The sequence below is a fragment of the Leucoraja erinacea genome, chromosome 20 (assembly GCF_028641065.1).
Source record: "Leucoraja erinacea ecotype New England chromosome 20, Leri_hhj_1, whole genome shotgun sequence".
NCBI classification, from domain to species: domain Eukaryota; kingdom Metazoa; phylum Chordata; class Chondrichthyes; order Rajiformes; family Rajidae; genus Leucoraja; species Leucoraja erinaceus.
Window position 1 is genome coordinate 21,758,844 of NC_073396.1, and position 17,814 is coordinate 21,776,657.

The following is a 17,814-nucleotide window of genomic DNA, read 5'->3' on the forward strand; positions in this document are numbered from 1 at the left end:
AAAACAACACTTTTCGAGCGTGTAGGGAGAGGGTGAGAAAGTGAGATGACACAGAACTAGTGTGCACGGGTGATCGATGGGCTGCGTGGACCCCATGGGCTGAAGGGCCTGTTTCGGTATTGTATCGCCAAAAAGAAAATACAGCACATTACAGCTCGAAGATCGACACAAAATGCCGGAGCAACTCAGCGGGTCAGGCAGCATCTCTGGAGAACATGGATAGGTGACGTTTCGGGTTGGAGCCCTTCTTCAGACCCAGAGATGCGGCCTGACCCGCTGAGTGACCAAGAGTCTAGGACCAGAGGCCACAGCCTCAGAATGAAAAGATGTACCTTTAGAAAGGAGATGAGGAGGAATTTCTTTAGTCAGTGGATGGTGAATCTGTGGAATTCATGTCCAAGTCAATGGATGTTGTTAAGGCGGAGATTGACAGATTCTTGATTAGTAAAGATGTCAGGGGTTCTAGGGTAAGGGCTGGAGAATAGGGTTGAGAGGGAAAGATAGATCAGCCATGATTGAATGGCAGAATAGACTTGATGGGCTGAATGGCCTAATTCTGCTCTGAGAACTCATGGACTTACCCCAGCATTTTGTATGTATCTTCGGTATAAACCAGCATTTCCTTCCAACACAATGTTCAATGTCTGGTCAATGTTACAGGATGGCTGTAGAACTCAATGGTTCAATAGTGCGTTATTGTCACATGTAACTAGGTACAGTGAAATGTTTCTTGCCACGGTAATGTGTCTTTATGTTCTGGTCTGAATATCGCCCATTTGTTTGCACCAGGTTCATGCCAAGAGTGGAGATTGTACAGAAACACAACACAGCGGCCCGCCGGCTCTACATCCGCGGTCACAACGGCAAGATCTACCCCTACCTGGTGATGAACGACGCCTGCCTGACCGAGTCTCGGCGGGAGGAGCGCGTTCTGCAGCTGCTACGACTGCTGAACCCCTGTCTGGAGAAGAGAAAGGAAACCACAAAGCGACACCTCTTCTTCACAGGTACTGCAGCCTGCAGTGTCATTACTGCCCCTGTAGGTTGACCGACCTCGGCTAATTCCCCCACTGCCTAGGGAATGGATGAGAATGTGAGATTCGAAGAACTAATGTGAACGGGTGATCGATGGTCAGCATGGACTTGGTGGGCAGAAGGGCCTGTTTCCATGATATATCTCAGGAACCTTGTCATATTTGTATTCTGGGGATGACCTTGTAATGAGATGCAGCTAGTAACTGTGAGAGAATGTTTTGGTGATGTTGATTTGCTATTATTTATTGCGCAGCATTTTTACATTAAGTGAGATTGTTAGTTTGTGTGTGTGTGTGTGTGGATCTGTGTGTGTGTGTGTGTGTGAGACTGGATGCGCCTGAGTGTGTAGGTCTGTGTGATTGTGTGTGTGTGTGTGTGTGTGTATCTCTGTGTGTGTGAGTGTGTGAGTGTGTGAGACTGTTTGGATGCGCCTGAGTGTGTAGGTCTGTGTGTGTGTGTGGGGATCTGTGTGTGTGTGTGTGTGTGTGTGTGTGTGTGTGTGTGTGTGTGTGGGACTGTGTGTGTGTGTAGTGTGTGTAGAGACTGTGTGTGTGTGAGGTCTGTGTGTGTGAGGTGCATCGCCATTCAATGTGTGTGATGTGTGTGTCAGGGCGGGTACCTGCCTGTGTGTGTGATCCCCTTGTGTGGTGGGCGGGCCTGTGTGTCTTGTGGGTAGTGCCTGTGTGTGTGTTGCCTGTGTTTGTGTGTGGAGCTGTGTGCATGTGCATAGTGTGGTGAGTGCTGCACATAGAGTTGCTTTGACCTGGTGTCCAGCCTGTGACTGCTGTCTGTTTTCTCACCCAGTGCCACGTGTGGTCGCAGTCTCCCCTCAGATGCGGCTGGTTGAAGACAATCCTTCTTCGCTTTCCCTCGTGGAGATCTACAAGCAGCGCTGCGCCAAGAAGGGCATTGAGCATGACAACCCGATATCCCGTTACTACGACCGGCTGGCCACCGTACAGGCCAGAGGGACCCAAGCCAGTCATCAGGTACCACATTCATCACAGGGGATAGTCTTGTCTGAGAAGTCATTGTTAATTCACAGAGAAGTAATTGTTAATTCACTTACATACACACAATAGCCAATAGGTGCAGGAGTAGGACATTCGGCTCTTCGAGCCAGCACCGCCATTCACTGTGATATGGGCCAAGCACGGGCAGGTGGGACTAGTATAGATGGGACATGTTGGTTGGCGTGGCCAAGTTGGGCCGAAGGTGCTGTTCCCGTGCTGTATGACTCTGAGTCGAAATGAAGGTGAATAGTCTGAATATCGAGTTGGTAGATACAGTTACAGCTAAAGATTGGATTGTGTTTAACAGCCTAAGGTGATGAAAGAAAGACTTGGATAGGAATTGTGAAAGAATTGCGGGAACGAATTGTAGCGTTTAAGAAACATTTGGACAGGTGCGTGGATAGGGTAAGTTTAGTGGGATATGGGCCAAAAAAACAGGCAGGTGGGACTAGTTTAGATGGGGCATGTGGGCAAGTAGGGCCGAAGGGCCTGTTTCCATGCTGTCTGACTAATTATTTGATATTAGGATTTTGTTATTATGCTGCCGTGCAGGCGACCTGTTGGAGAAGTTGGTTATATCAAAGTTGGAATGAGCAACTTTGAATGAAGGGGAAATGGACCTTGAATATGGAAATAAGAATAATGGAAGGTTTTGAGTTGCATTGCTACGCTTGCACGTTGAAAAGTGATGATTCAACCAGATTGATTAATGTGGCACCTTGGTCTGTCAACGGGGCAGGGAGCAAGGACGGCTATAATGAGAAAAATAATAAACCATAGATACATAATCCAGGCGTTGTAAGGCATTTGGTGTTAGATGTTGATGGGACCAGATTGTAAAGGAGGGGTGGTGAGGGCGGGAGGAGAGGAGGGAAGGGGAGGGAGTGGGGGGTAACATAACGACAGGCGTGATATCAGACTGCAAAGGACCACACTTGATTAAGGAGTGCCCTGATCAGTGACCTTCAGAGAGGAGTGAATGCCTGGCAATTGTGTGATAAGATTATGGGTTGATTGAAATATTACCCTCTCCTCCTGGTGGAGAGAGACTGTAGCTTGCAGCCCATCAATTACATTCCTCGTGATATTCGGCAATGAATCACAGTGTTCAGCACTGGCCCTGGTTTCAAAGTCACAGGTCCCCCAGCAGTGAGTGCCGGTGGTATTTCACTGCCTTTCTTTCCCTCTCGGTTCATTCTCCACCCGCCGAAGGGCGGCACTGTGGCACAGCTGGTAGAGCTGCTGCCTCGCCACGCCGGGGACCCGGGTTCAATCCTGATCGCGGGGGCCTGTGTGTGTGTGTGTGGAGTTTGCAGGTGTGTTTGGTTTGCACGCTCTCCCTGAGACCGCGTGAGTCTCCTCTGGGTGCTGTATCTCTAAACTAAATTGAATCGGCACTGCGGCACAGCTGGCAGAGCCACTGCCTCACCATGCTGGAGACCCGGGTTCAATCCTGACCTCCGGGGCTGTGTGTGTGTGTGTCTCTGTGTGTGTGTGTGTGTGTGTGTGTGTGTGTGTGGTGTGTGTGTGTGTTGCATGTTCCCCCAGTGACACCTTGTGTTTCCTCCGGGTGCTCCCGTTTCCTCCCACGTCTCAAACACGCGTTGGTTTTCCGAGTTAATCGGCCCTCTGTAAATTGCCCCCCAGTGTGCTAAAGTGGGATAACATAGAACTAGTGTGAACGGGTGATCGATGGACGGCGTGGGCGCAGTGGGCCGAAGGGCCTGTTTCCCTGCTGTGTCTCTAGTCTAAAGCATGATTCTCAAAGAGCAGCAAGGTTCAATCTAACAGCATACTTCAAGGTGTTCAGGAGTCTTGGAGTCACGATCCTCTGAGAATGCTGAACAAAACAATGATCACTGTCATCTGCATCGATGGTGTGGGAGATGCTGTAGATCACAGGCTGAAGACCTTCATGTACAGTGGAGCAGGGAACAGTGAGTGATGGTTTAATTTAGTTTCATTTAGTTCTCCCTGCTCTTTGAGAATTATACTTTGGAGATAGAGCATGGAAACAGGCCCTTCGACCCACCGAGTCGGTGCCGCCCAGCGATCGCCCTCGCACTATCCTACACGCTAGGGACAATTTACACTTTTACTGAAGCCAGTTAACCTGCAAACCTGGAGTGTGGAGGAGATTGGAGCACCCGGGGATAACCCACATGGCCACAGGGTGAACATACAAACTCCATATGGGCAGCACCTATCGAACCCGGGTGTCTGGCGCTGTCAGGCGCCCGCTCTACCCGCTGCGCCACAGTGCTGCCCCCAATCAGGCCAATGTCATCATGTACCGTTGCCACTTGCACCTCGTGCTTGTGAAAATCTGTCGCTGGTTTTACCGAACATATCTTGTTCTCGATCCGCTTAATCAAAGAAGACAGACCTTTCATGTCTCGGGTCGATTACGATCTCGCAGCTTAAAACCAATGAAATGTCATAGAGCACGGAAACAGGCCCTTCAGTCCAACTCATCCATGCTGACCATCATGTCCCATCTAAGCTATTCCCATTTGCCCGTGTTTGCCGCATATCCCTCTGAACCTTTCCTGTCCTGTCCATGTAAGACAATGCACCATTGTGGGCTCCACCATTCCTTTGTCATCAGTGCCAAGCTCTGATTTGATCTGCACCTTTTCATCCCTCTAGTTTCCCTCTTCCCTGATTCAGTCTGAAGAAGGTTCTCGACCCAAAACGTCACCTATTCTTTTTCTCCAGAGATGCTGTCTGACACGCTGAGTTATTCCAGCATTTTGGGTCTATCTTCCATGTCTAAAACGCTGTTACAGTACCTACCTCAACTACGTTTTCTGACTGCTCGTTCCACATACCCACCACTCTCTGAGTGAAAATCGTGCTCCTCTCACCTTAAGTCCATGTCCTCTGGTTTTGTCATGCAGTATTGTTGGTGAATGTTGTCATTTTTTCTCAAAAGTATTTACCTTGTAACATTTCTGGGGACCTGTGTTTGTCACAAGAAGGGCCAGTTAAAATGTGCAGTCAGGCAACGGGGCAAATGAGAATCTCGCCTGAAAACGGCACATCCCAAAGTGGTGGAGGCATCTTGGTTGGCACAGGGCAAGTTGGGCCGAAGGGCCTGTTTCCACGTTGTGTGACTCTATGACTAGGTTAATTGGCCTTTGATAAAATTGCCCCCAGTGTGTCAGGAGTGGGTGAGAAAGTGAGATAACATAGAACTATACAAGTTCCTGCAGGAACTATACAACAGGAGGTGCAACTCCAGAGCAAATAAAATCAAGGGAGACCCCTTCCACCCCTGCAACGGACTGTTTCAGCTGCTACGGTCAGGCAAACGCCTCCGTTGCCATGCGGTGAGAACTGAGAGGTTGAGAAGGAGTTTCTTCCCAGAGGCAATTCGGACTGTAAACGCCTATCTCACCAGGGACTAACTCTACTGAACGTTTTTCCTTCCATTATTTATTATGTAAAAGAATATGTGTGTTATGATTGTGTTTATAATTTGTTTGGCTGTTTTGTTGTTTGTCTTTTGCACAAAAGTCCGCGAGCATTGCCACTTTCATTTCACTGCACTTCTCGTATGTGTATGTGACAAATAAACTTGACTTGACTTGACTTGACTTGACTTGAACTAACGTGAGCGAGTGATCGATGGGCCAAAGGGCATGTTTCCATGTGGTATCTTTAAAATAAAAACTAAACTTGAATCACTGGACTGTTGATCATATATGTTTTAGAGTGGAACTGCGTACTATACTGTTAAAACAAAAATATTGTGCCTTTTTAAGTTTTTCTTGTGTGTTTTGTTCCTGATTTGCGGTTTGGCCAAAGTGCCTCTTGAAGCCCCATGTACAATTGTACATCTGTCTCACTGCGTGCTGTTTGGCATTTAGTGCTGTTGTTAAACCAGAGCTGTGTGTGAGCATTTCCAGTGTGCATGTGCCTTTGCGGGGAGTGGGGGTTTGTGCTTCATCGGTGGGGAGTTGGTTTGGGGTGGGAGGGGTAACCAGTGTGGAAAAATAATTAAAACTACACAAAAGCAAACCGGTGTATACACTGGGGAAACCAGTAATATACGATCTCCATTGAAAGGAACGGATGGTCCGAAAGGTTATTTAGCAAACCATCCTATCACCAACTAGCGAGTGGTCCAGAGCTACTATCTACCTCACTGGAGACCCTCGGGCTATCTTTAATCGGACTTCACTGGACACTATCTTGCAGTAAACGTTATTCCCTTTATCGTGTATCTGTACACTGTGGACGGCTCGATTGTAATCATGTACTGTCTTTCCGCTGACTGCATGTCCTGACTGACGGATAGCACGCCACAAAAACGCTTTTCACTGTACTTCGGTACACGTGACAACAAACTAAACTAAATTCATAAGTCCTCAGAGTAGAATTTGGCCATTCGGCCCATCGTCTACTCTGCCATTCCATGGCTGATCTATCTTGCCCTCTAAACCCCATTCCCCTGCCTTCTCCCCAAAACCCCTGAAATAGGTTAATGATGTAAATTAATTCTATAGGTTGTCTGCCGTTCCCTCCCCAGACGTTGCCTGACCCGCTGAGTTCCTCCAGCACTCGGTGTTTTGTTCAGGAGTCTAGGATCTGTAGTTTCTGGTGTCTCTCTGTGTCCGTTGCTTGTGCGCGAGGGGCCACCGCACTGAACGACATGTCCCGCTGTCTGCCTGCAGGTTCTGCGTGACATCCTGAAGGAGGTGCAGGGTAACATGGTGCCTCGGAGCATGCTGAAGGAATGGGCGCTGCACACATTCCCCAACGCCACCGACTACTGGACCTTTCGCAAGATGTTCACCATTCAGCTGGCCCTCATCGGCTTCGCGGAGTTTGTCCTCCACCTGAATCGCCTTAACCCGGAGATGCTGCAGATTGCACAGGTATGAGGGGTCCCCACCCGAGATGTCACCTTGCTTTGGCTTAGTTTGGTTTGGTTTAATAGCGCAGAAACAGGCCCTTCGGCCCACCGAGTCACAGGCCAACTAGTGATCTACACTAGCACTATCCCCACACACTAGGGCCAATTTACAATTTACCAAAGCCAATTAATGTACAAACCTGCACGTCTTTGGAGTGTGGGAGGAAACCGGAGCACCCGGAGAAAACCCACGCGGTCACAGGGAGAGAAACAAACTCCGTAGTCAGGATCGAACCTGGGTCTCTCGCGCTGTATGGCAGCAACTCGACCGCTGTGTCACTATGCCACCCCCAACGAGGGGTCCCGGCCCAAAATGTCACCTATCAATGTTCTCTAGATATGCTGCCGCAGAGTTACTCCAGCACTTTGTGTTCTTTTGTGTAGACCAGCACCTGCAGTTCCTTCTGTCCCTCCTTACTATATCCACTGCCTTGTCAATGGTGTTTTAAGAAGGAACTGCAGATGCTGGAGAATCGAAGGTAGACAAAAGTGCTGGAGAAACTCAGCGGGTGCAGCAGCATCTATGGAGCGAAGGAAATAGGCACCGTTTCGTGCCGAAACGTTGCCTATTTCCTTCGCTCCATAGATGCTGCCGCACCCGCTGAGTTTCCCCAGCACTTTTGTCCACCTTGTCAATGGTGCAATATTGTCACGTACCTCGATACAGTGCAATTCTTATTCTTGCCTACAGTTCAATACAAAGACCGTAGAACAATGCAGGTGATCGATGGTCAGTGCGGACCCGGTGGGCAGACGGGCCTGTTTCCATGCTGTGTCTCTAAACTAAACTAAACATGAATCGACTAATCTTACACTACAGTTGTGGCACTCGTACCTAGGCATCAACCTATGTAATCAAGGAATATGGGGGGAAAAAGCAGGAAGGGAGGAGGTGGTACTGATCTTGGATGATCACCCACGATCAAAGGCCGAATGGCCTACTCCTGCACCTATTTTCTATGTCTATGTTTCCACGATTGTGCTGATGTCTAGTATGATTTTACTGGCACAGATAGGGTAGACAGTCAGAACATTTTTCAGCATGGAAAGAGGACCTTCGGCCCGCCATGCCGACCATCGATCACCTATTCACGCCAACTCTATTTAACCTGCTTTCGCATCCTATATACTAGGGGCACTTTAGAGGCCTATTAACCCGAACCATCCTATCAACAAATAGAGAGCGGCCCTGATTTACTATCTACATCATTGGAGACCCTCGAACAATCTTTAATTGGACTGACTGTACTGGACCTTATCTTGCACTAAACGTTGTTCTCTACACTGTGGACAGCTCGATTGTAATCATGTGCAGTCGTTCCTCTGACGGGTTAGCACGCAACAAACAACATTTTCACTGTAGCTTGGTGCACGTGACAATAAACTAAACTAAACTATCTTTGGGATGTGGGATGAAACCATAGCAGAGGTAGGGTAGACAGTCAGACCTCTTTCCCAGAATAGAAATATATTGAAGGTGAGAGGGGGAAAGTTTAAAGGAGCTGTATGTCTATCATCACAGGCTGTTTCATTGTACAGGTCCGCCACTGATTTTCCCCACAACTGGTGGTCTGGCACGTCCTTTAATCTGGTCAAAATTACGAGAGCGCGCTTGAACCCCACCCCCCCCACCCCGACAGATCTCAACCTCATCGGGACTTCCGCGGCCAATAGGCGCGTGGATTTTGCCCCCTGTGGCCGGGGTTCTGGAACTCTTGCCCAGTCAGAGCTGGCAGGTCCGTTCTCATGGTCAACTTTGCCGCCGTTATCGCGCGCCCCCACCCCCGCCCCGGCGGCCGAGGTGGACCATTCCGGTTCCACTGGACTCCTGTCGGAGGCCGTGATCTCCATCTGTCCGGCTAAACGGATAATCCAGAAAGGCTCCAGAACCAAGGGGTGCCATAACAACGACGGTGAACCTGCATTAGCACAGCCCCCGAATCCCACTCCTCCCTGCATTCACTGCCACCTGTTCTACAGTAGCTGCCAGTCTACACTGAAAGTCCACCACAGACGAGTTTTTTAATCAATACAGTGCAAGGCACTGCTTATCCAATCGAGGAGGATCAGTGCACTAAATGCTTAGCTGCCCGCTCCTCTCCTTGTAACAGAAATGTCAATAATTTTCATTTTATAAGAAGTAACTAAACTGATGGAAATCTCCAGTGATCAATGTGAGCTGGTGTCTTTATTTCAAATCGCAGTTGTGATCCAGCTTCATCTCTTAATCCACTGAATCCCACCGATTAAACACTTACAACCAATCGATCAGCCAGAAGACGGTTTCGGACCTCTAGGATGCTCAGGGTTACGGAACAGTTCCTTCCATTGTCTTTAGACTTTAGAGATACAGCGTGGACACAGGCCCTTCGGCCCACTGAGTCCTGCTGACAAACTATCACCCCGTACATTAGCATTATCCTACACACCAGGGACAATTTACAGAAACTAATTAATAATCCACAAACCTGTACGTCCTGTGTGGGAGGAAAGTGGAGCACCCGGAGAAAGCCCACGCGGTCACGGGGAGAATGTACAAACTCCGTACAGACAGCACCCGTGGTCAGGATTGAACCCCTTGTGTCTGGAGCTGTAAGGCAGCAACTCTACCGCTGCGCCACCGTGCCACGCCGACGTGAGGTATTTGAAAGAGGAACGCAGCATTATGTGAAGAAAATTGAACAGAGAACAGTACAGCACAGGAGCAGGCCATTCTGCCCACAATGTCCGTGCCCAACATGATACCAACTTCAACTAATCTACCCTTCACGTGACCCATATCCACAACTGTTACCATAGCTGACGTCCAAGGCTAACTTTGCGAGCCGGTATCTTGGCCCTCTGGCGGCCTAGTCAGACCATTCCGGTCTCGGAGGCTGTGATCTTGGTCCGGCAAAACGAAAAATCCGGCAAGGCTGTGAATCCAAGGGTGCCGGAGAATCGGTGTTGGACCTGTACAATATTTGCTGTTTTTGCTGTGTCCGTGTCCGTGTCTGTGTCCGTGTCCGTGTCTGTGTGTGCGTGTCTGTGTGCGTGTCCGTGTGCGTGTGCGGGTTCTGACCCATTGATGTGTTGCAGGACACGGGGAAGCTGAACGTTGCCTACTTCAGGTTTGACATCAACGACTCCACGGGTGATCTAGACGCCAATCGCCCCGTGCCCTTCCGGCTCACGCCAAACATCTCCGAGTTCCTCACCACCATCGGTGTCTCCGGCCCCCTCACCGCCTCCATGATCGCCGTCGCTAGGTGCTTTGCTCAACCCAACTTCAAGGTAAGCCTCGTGCCCTCCTCACTTGCTTCCCCCCCCTTCCCCCCTCTCTTCCTTCCCCCCTCTCTTCCTTCCCCCCTCACTTCCTTCCCCCCTCACTTTTCCTTCCCCCCTCTCTTCCTTCCCCCCTCACTTCCTTCCCTTCCCTCCCCACTCCCGGCCCCCCACTTCCTTCCCCCCTCACTACCTTCCCCCCTCACTTCCTTCCCCCCCCTTTCTTCCTTCCCCCCCCCTCTCTTCCTTCCCCCCTCACTTCCTTCCCCCCTCACTTCCTTCCCCCCTCTCTTCCTTCCCCCCTCACCTCCTTCCCCCTCCCCATGTAACACACTGTCTCCCCGTGTAACCCACTGTCTCCCCTGGGCCGCAGGTGGACGGCATCCTGAAGGCGGTGCTGCGTGACGAGATCATCGCCTGGCACAAGAAGACGCAGGAGGACACGTCGTCACCACTGTCGGCAGCCGGGCAGCCCGAGAACATGGACAGCCAGCAGCTGGTGTCACTGGTGCAGAAGGCAGTGACCGCCATCGTCACCCGCCTACACAGCCTGGCCCTGTTTGAGGGCGGAGAGAGCAAGGTCAGCACGCTGGTGGCTGCTGCCAACAGCCTGGACAATCTGTGCCGCATGGACCCAGCCTGGCACCCCTGGCTCTAGACCCCCCCTCACCCCACCCTGTGCCCATTGCCCTGCAACACCCAGCCTGGCACCCCGGATCAAGACCCTCCCCTCCTACCCCACCCCATGCCCACTGGCCTCCGTGGACCCAGCCTGGCACCCCTGGCTCTAGACCCCCCACTCTCACCCCACCCCTTCCTTGCCCCTCCTCTCTTCGGGAGGAAGGAGAAGGGAGAGGGGCAGGGAAAGGGAGTGGAGAGGAGAGGAAAGACAAGCACATGAGCGGCAGAGGGAACAGTTACCCCTTCGAATGTCCGCTTAAATGCCAGGCAGGTATTGACAGCAAAGAGGAGTGGGGGGGAGGTGAGAGGGAGTAAAGCAAACAGAGCTAGCACACAAATGTGAACAAACTGGGGTAGGGTTGAAGAAAGTGAGTGAGAGAAAGAGAGTGAGAAAGAGAGAGAGAGAGAGAGAGAGAGAGTGAATCACAGGGTCCAAATCACTGGATCTTGAAGTTGGTGCCACTTGTCATGTCCGCAGTATTCCTCCATGGTCTGTAAGTTTCAAGGAGAATTTGAATGAACAGAGGGACAGAGCTGTCGAAGAAGCAGTGTGTAAAATGCAGGCAGCTAACTCCCTGGCTCCAGAGTCAAGGTGCTTTTTTTACAGTAGCGTACTAGCGCTGAGAGGAGGCGTTGCAGCTTGGGAGGACTGCCGTGGGAGGACCAGCGGCCAGCGGGCCTGTCTGCTACAGACCGGCAGCTGAATGTTGGAGTTGGCTGCTTTTATTTTAATTTTCCTCCTTGTAGCATTCTGTAAAAAGAGAGGGTGCGTCGTTCGTTCATTCATTCCCGAGTGGGAACGATCGTGGGGGATTATCAGCGTAAAACACAAAGTGCTGGAGGAGCTCGGCGTCTCAGGCAGCATCTGTGGAGGGAATGAACAGGCGACATTGAATCCCGACCAAAAACATTCCCTCCGCAGATGTGGGTGGCATGGTGACGCAACAGTGGATCCGCTGCCTCACAGCGCTACAGACCCAGATTCCATCCTGACCTCGGGTGCTGCCGGTACAGAGTTTGCACGTTCTCCCTGTGACCACGTGGGTTTTCTCCGGGCTCTCCGGTTTCCTCCCACACTCCAGGTTTGTTGGTCAATTGGCTTCTGTAAATTGTCCCTAAAGTGTAGAATAGAACTAGTGTATGGGGGGGGATCAATGGTTGGCGCGGGCTCGGTGGGCCGAAGGGCCTGTTTCTGCGCTGTGCAGGCCCACCACCGATTTTCCTGAACCCTTGGGATCCACAGCCTTTCTGGATTATCCGTTTTTCCGGACCAACAGAGGTCACAACCAAGATGCCGGCTTGCAAAGTGGGATTGGATCTGCTGGCTCCGGCCGGGCCGGAGTTCCAGAGTCCCGGCCACGTGTGGCAAATTAGATCGGCCGCGGAATTCCCGATGAGGTCGAGATTGGCTGGAGGTGCCGGACCACCAGTTGCCAGAAATAGCCAGTGGTGGACCCGGAACTAAACTAAGATGCTGCCTGACCCACTGAGTTCCTCCAGCACTTAGTGTTTTGCTCACGGTTCCAGCACCTGCATTTCCGTCGGGATTATCAGCGTGGACGGCAAAATATTTGAGTATTTTTCAGACTCCCCGTCCCACTGTTTAATAAACCTCCAGCAGGTGTTTGTGTGGGAGGGTTAGCAGGCGGGTGGAGATGTCTTCATAAGGAATGTGCGCTCACTGACGGAGGTCACTGTCAGTCCCGTAACACGTGTAATATTTGTAGCTCAGTCTGACCATTCTTTTGTAATTTATGAATTTTTATTTCGACTTTTTAAAACAAAATATTGGATGCTTTTTCAACCAATGCTTTGAAAATCTTCCATGATGTTTAAGAGAATTGCATTTGTGTACAGATCTTTTTGGAATAAAATAAACCCTTTTGTAATGAAAGATGCTTGGACTGATTTATGTGTTTTCCAAAGGATCGCTGGGTAAATAGTTAAGACCCAAGTGTTTAATTGCCATCTGTACCGAAAGCTGAGCCATGAAATTCTTAAGCCCCTGTCCCACTGTAGGAGGTAATTCACGAGTTCTCCCGAGTTTTCCCATGATTCAAACTCAGATAATGTGCGTAGCGGATCCGTAGGAGTTCGTGGATGTCTCGTAGCGGCTCGTAATGCTAACGGTAGGTATGAAAAGTAACAATTTTTTTCATCACGAGTATTTTTTTACTCGTGGACATTTCTTGCAGGGATGAAAAAACGTCACGAGTTTACCGGATGTCCCGACTACCTACCGTTAGCATTACGAGTCGCTACGAGTCATCCACATACTCCTACGGACCCGCTACAGACATTCTCCTAGTTTGAATCGGGGGGAGGGGGAAACCCGGGAGAACTCGTGAATTACCTCATACAGTGGGACAGCGGCTTTACTTGCAGCCGCATAACAAGGGCACGCCACTCATCTTAAAGATACAGAGGATCGCTCCTCTCCTCTTGAAATCTGCCCTTTGCCCAGCGCCTGCCACCATTGCCGACTCCCTCAGATTCAGATTCAGATTCAATTTTAATTGTCATTGTCAGTGTACAGTACAGAGACAACGAAATCCCTCCACCCTCCTCCCTGGTTCCCGGTCTTCGTGGTTGAGCAGGAGACCAGCCTCGGTTCTCGATTCCCCCAAATCTGGGCAAGAGAAACTGTGCGACTACCCGATCCATTCCTCTCACGATTTTGAAACGATGGTGCCACAAAATGATGCCTTTAAACTGATCTCCTCTGCCTGCATGGGATCCCTGTCCCTCCCTTTGCTGCCTATCTGACGTTCCTCGGAGCTTTGGGACTGAAGCAGAGGCAATAACGCTCCCAACTTGTCCCACCGCCCCTTAGCTCCAGACCTGTTTGCTCGCTCCACAAGATGTGGCCTGATTTATTTTGGTGACAGAAAGATGATTGCATTCAACTTTGCCGTCTTCATTTCCACCAGCTCTCTCGAGCTGTCACTGTCTGGAAATTCATTTAATATTGATTACTGCAGGCCGTCACGGTTCATTGGCATCGTTATGTGGGAGTGGCAGACAGAGAGACAGCAGAGGCCCCAGCATATAGACTGGGCCCGTGCTCTATCAAACATGGCAAGACCTGAGTGTGAATCTTCCCTCCCAGTGCCTAAACACCCGGGGAAGCAAAAGGAAGGCGCGTTTTTGAGCTGCCTTCCGGTCCCGGGGCCCAAAACAGCCAACGACACGGGACGGCATGGAGGCGCTGCGGCAGAGTTGTTGCTTTACAACGTCAGTGACCCTGGTTGGATCCTGACCTCGGGTGCTGTCTGTACGGAGTTTGCACGTTCTCCCTGCGGCCACGTGGGTTTTCGCTGGGTGCTCCAGTGTCCTCCCACACTCCAGACGTGCGGGTTCGTTGGTTAATTGGCTTCTGTAAATTGTCCCTAAAGTGTAGGATTGAACTAGTGTAGGGGTGATCGATGGTCGGCACGGACATGGTGGGCCGAAGGGCCTGTTTCTGCGCTGTGCAGGTCCACCACCGATTTTCCACGTTTGCATGTTCTCCCTATGATCACATGAGTTTTCTCTGGGTGTTCCGATTTCCTCCCACACTCCAAAGACGTACAGGTTTGTAGGTTAATTGGCTTCAGTAAAATTGTAATGGACTCTCTGATTGAAAATGCTGCCCCTCAGGTTTGTATTAAAACTTAGTGTGTAGGATAGACCTGGTGTACGGGTGGGCGTTGGTCAACGTGGGCTCGATGGGCAGATGGGCCTGTTTCCACGCTGTATCTCTAAACTAAACTAATCATTCGTATGTCTGATCAGATCCAACCTTGGCAGTGTGATTCCCCCCCCCCCTTGTCTACATATGGTTTTATTTTTAATTGAACAAATCTTGTCTGAAACAATAAGCCTAGATGTGACATGGGTCACACACATGCCTCAGAAGCTCCCCATTGGAGAGCCAGGCCTCGTATCAATCCTTCATCCTCCATCAACTTTAACAACGACAAAACATCCTCCAGAGCCGTTCTCAGTGGCTCCAACCTGTCATAGCTCGTCTGAAATTCCATACCGAGAATATACTTCAAAGTCAGTCTCCATGGGAACCTCTGCTCTGGGGCAGAATTCCTCATTGCTTATAATCCAATATTTAGCAGGTGCTGGAATTCATGATAAGTGGTGATAATAGATTGCGCAAATCAGATTGTGTTTCGGTTACAGGCACAAAATGCCGGTAGAACTCAGCGGGTCAGGCAGCATCTGTGGTGGAAAACGGATAGACGACGTCTCGGGTCAGGACCTACCTTCAGACTCTGTCCATTTCCCTCCACAGATGGATAGGACATGTTTAGAGGCCTATGGGCAGGTGGGATGAGTACACCTTATATTACACTTGGGCAGCCTACAGCCCAGCGGTATGAACGTTGATTTCTCTAATTTCAAGTAACTCCTGCATTCCCTCTCTTTCCCCCCCTGACCGATCACCCTGACAACGGGTGCCGGAGTTAGTGCGTTCTCCCTGTGACCGCATGGATGCTCCGGTTTCCTCCCACTTCCCATAGATGTGTCGGTTTGTAGGTTGATTGGCTTCTGTAAATTGTTCCTAGCATGTAGGATAGAACCAATTGTCAGGGCTATCGCTGGTCGGCACTTACCCACTAGGCCGAAGAGCTTGTTTCCCCGCTGTAGTTCTAAAATCTGAAGTTTAAAGGTGGATAAAATCACCACGGTGAATACAGACATATCAGGAATATATTCTAAGCATGTGAGAAGTTTGTTCAAAGTCTGGTAACAGCAGGGAAGAAGCTTTTCTTGAATACTAGACTAAGTGGGACCCGTTGGGTCCCAGCATCACACGGGAGGGCTGGTCACCAACGCAATATTCCACCTCTCCACCAATTACAATACTGCTCGCCAGTGGGGGGGGGGGCTGTCTATTGTGCTAGTATGGGTGTTGAGGGCCGAAGGTACTGGTTTCCAGAGGGCTAGTATAGACATTGTGGGCCGTATGGATGCTTGGGCAGGCATCCAACTGTTGCAACGATTTTAAAAGCCAAGCCAAGGCAAACAATTGGGCTGCAGCCACCCGACAACCAAAATTCATTTTGTGAACACAAACTTTTTAAAAAGGGCTGCAGCCACTTTACAGCCGCATCGAGGGGACTCACCGTGGAGTAGACGTGCGTTCAGTGTTATTCGCAGCTCAGAGAGCTGTGACCCTCTCGCTTCCTGGGTCTGGCAGAGAATGAGTGAGGTACGACACTTCCTGGTTTTATAGTCCCTCCCCCTGCCGCCAGCGGGGGCAGCAGAGAGAATGGGGAATTTTGTAAAAACATTAATATCTCTCTCATTTTTCATCGACGGAAAAAATCCTCCGCACTCATACGGCGGAGGGGGGCTCTGAGCGAGGTGGCCAAAAATGACGGCCGTAGGTGGCGGCGTTCTCTCGGAAATCGCAGCACAGTCGGCCAAAAGCGGTCAAGATCGGAGATTTAGTAATATAGATGGTGGTACGTGCTTTCAGTTAAGTTGACAGGCGCTGTCTGCGCAGAGTTTGCACGTTCTCCCTGTGACCCGGGTGGGTTTTCTCCGGGGTGTCCGGTTTCCTCCCACACTCCAAAGACATACAGATTTGTAGGTTAATTGGCTTGGTATAATTTCCTCCCCATAGCCCCATCTCCATTTAACAAAGAGATGTACTTTGGGAATATATATTGCCTCTGCATTAAACAATACAATCTTCCTCCAGAATATTTTACTGCCTCTTGGTGCAGTCAATTATAAATCAGAAGTGTTTTATTTTTGATTGAGGTTGATTAGGAGTATCAGTTCAGTAAGTGCTGATAGACACATCATTAGCACCAGATTTGCCATTAATTAACTGTGCCGCTGCATATTTAATGGTTGAATTTTAATCAGCACTGATAATACTATGTGCTCTCGGCTAGATGATTGGCCTGTGCCCTGAATCTACACCGTGAGAATGATACCTTGTAGCTTGTGAAAATCTCTGACACGTCCTCAGAATTGTTCTTTTAAATTCCCCTTTAGCTTTATAAAAGCACGGTGGCGCAGCGGTAGAATTGCTGCCTCATAGCGCCAGAGACCCTGGTTCGATCCTGACTGCGGGTGCTGTCTGTACGTTCTTCCCGTGACCACGTGGGTTTCCTCCGGGTGCTCCGGTTTCCTCCCACACTGCAAAGACTTGCAGGATCGTAGTTTAATCGGCCTCTGTAGATTGTCCCTAATGTGCAGGATAGAACTAGTATACGGGTGATCGCGGTCAGCGCGGACTTGATGGGTCGAAGGGCCTGTCTCCACGCTGTATCTTTAAACTGAACTGAACTAAATGTGTAAGAAGGAACTGCAGATGCTGGTATAAACCAAAGATAGACACAAAAAGCTGGAGTAACTCTGCGGGACAAGCAGCATCTCTGGAGAGAAGGAATGGGTGACGTTTCGGGTCGAGACCCTTCTTCAGACTAGTTAGGAATAAGGGAAATGAGCGATGGATGATGATGTGGAGAGAACAAACAAAGATTTGCAAAACAGTAACGATGATAAAGTTAGCAGGCCATTGTTAGCTGTTTTTTGGGTGAAAACGAGAAGCTGGCGCTACTTGGGTGGGGGAGTGATAGAAAGAGACGGAATGCCAGCCTGGATCGCCTCGGCGCAGAGGGAGAACCAAGAGGGAATAGACAGAGACTTTAAGATTTTGCCTTCCATCACAGTGAGGAGGTGTTTGGTGAACTCACTGTGGTGGATGTTAAACTTGTGTTGATTGTGTGTTTTTGTCATTTTTTATTATATGTATGACTGCAGGGAAACAAAATTTTGTTCAGACCGAAAGGTCTGAATGACAAATAAATTCAATTCAATTCAATACTTGAAATTAGAGAAATCAATATTCATACCGCTGGGCTGTAAGCTGCCCAAACATAATATGAG

General features: G+C 49.8%; 1 protein-coding gene across 1 annotated transcript in view; it reads left to right on the forward strand.

Annotated features, from left to right (window-relative positions):
* trrap (transformation/transcription domain-associated protein) overlaps window positions 1–12,808 on the forward strand; it is a 168,782-nt gene extending 155,974 nt beyond the window's left edge. The window contains 5 exon segments of the mRNA XM_055651623.1: window positions 790–1,007; window positions 1,840–2,024; window positions 6,728–6,931; window positions 10,048–10,242; window positions 10,607–12,808. Of these exon segments, the coding sequence (XP_055507598.1) occupies window positions 790–1,007; window positions 1,840–2,024; window positions 6,728–6,931; window positions 10,048–10,242; window positions 10,607–10,891 (1,087 nt within the window). The 3' untranslated portion in view covers window positions 10,892–12,808.
* Window positions 12,809–17,814: the final 5,006 nt, after the last annotated feature.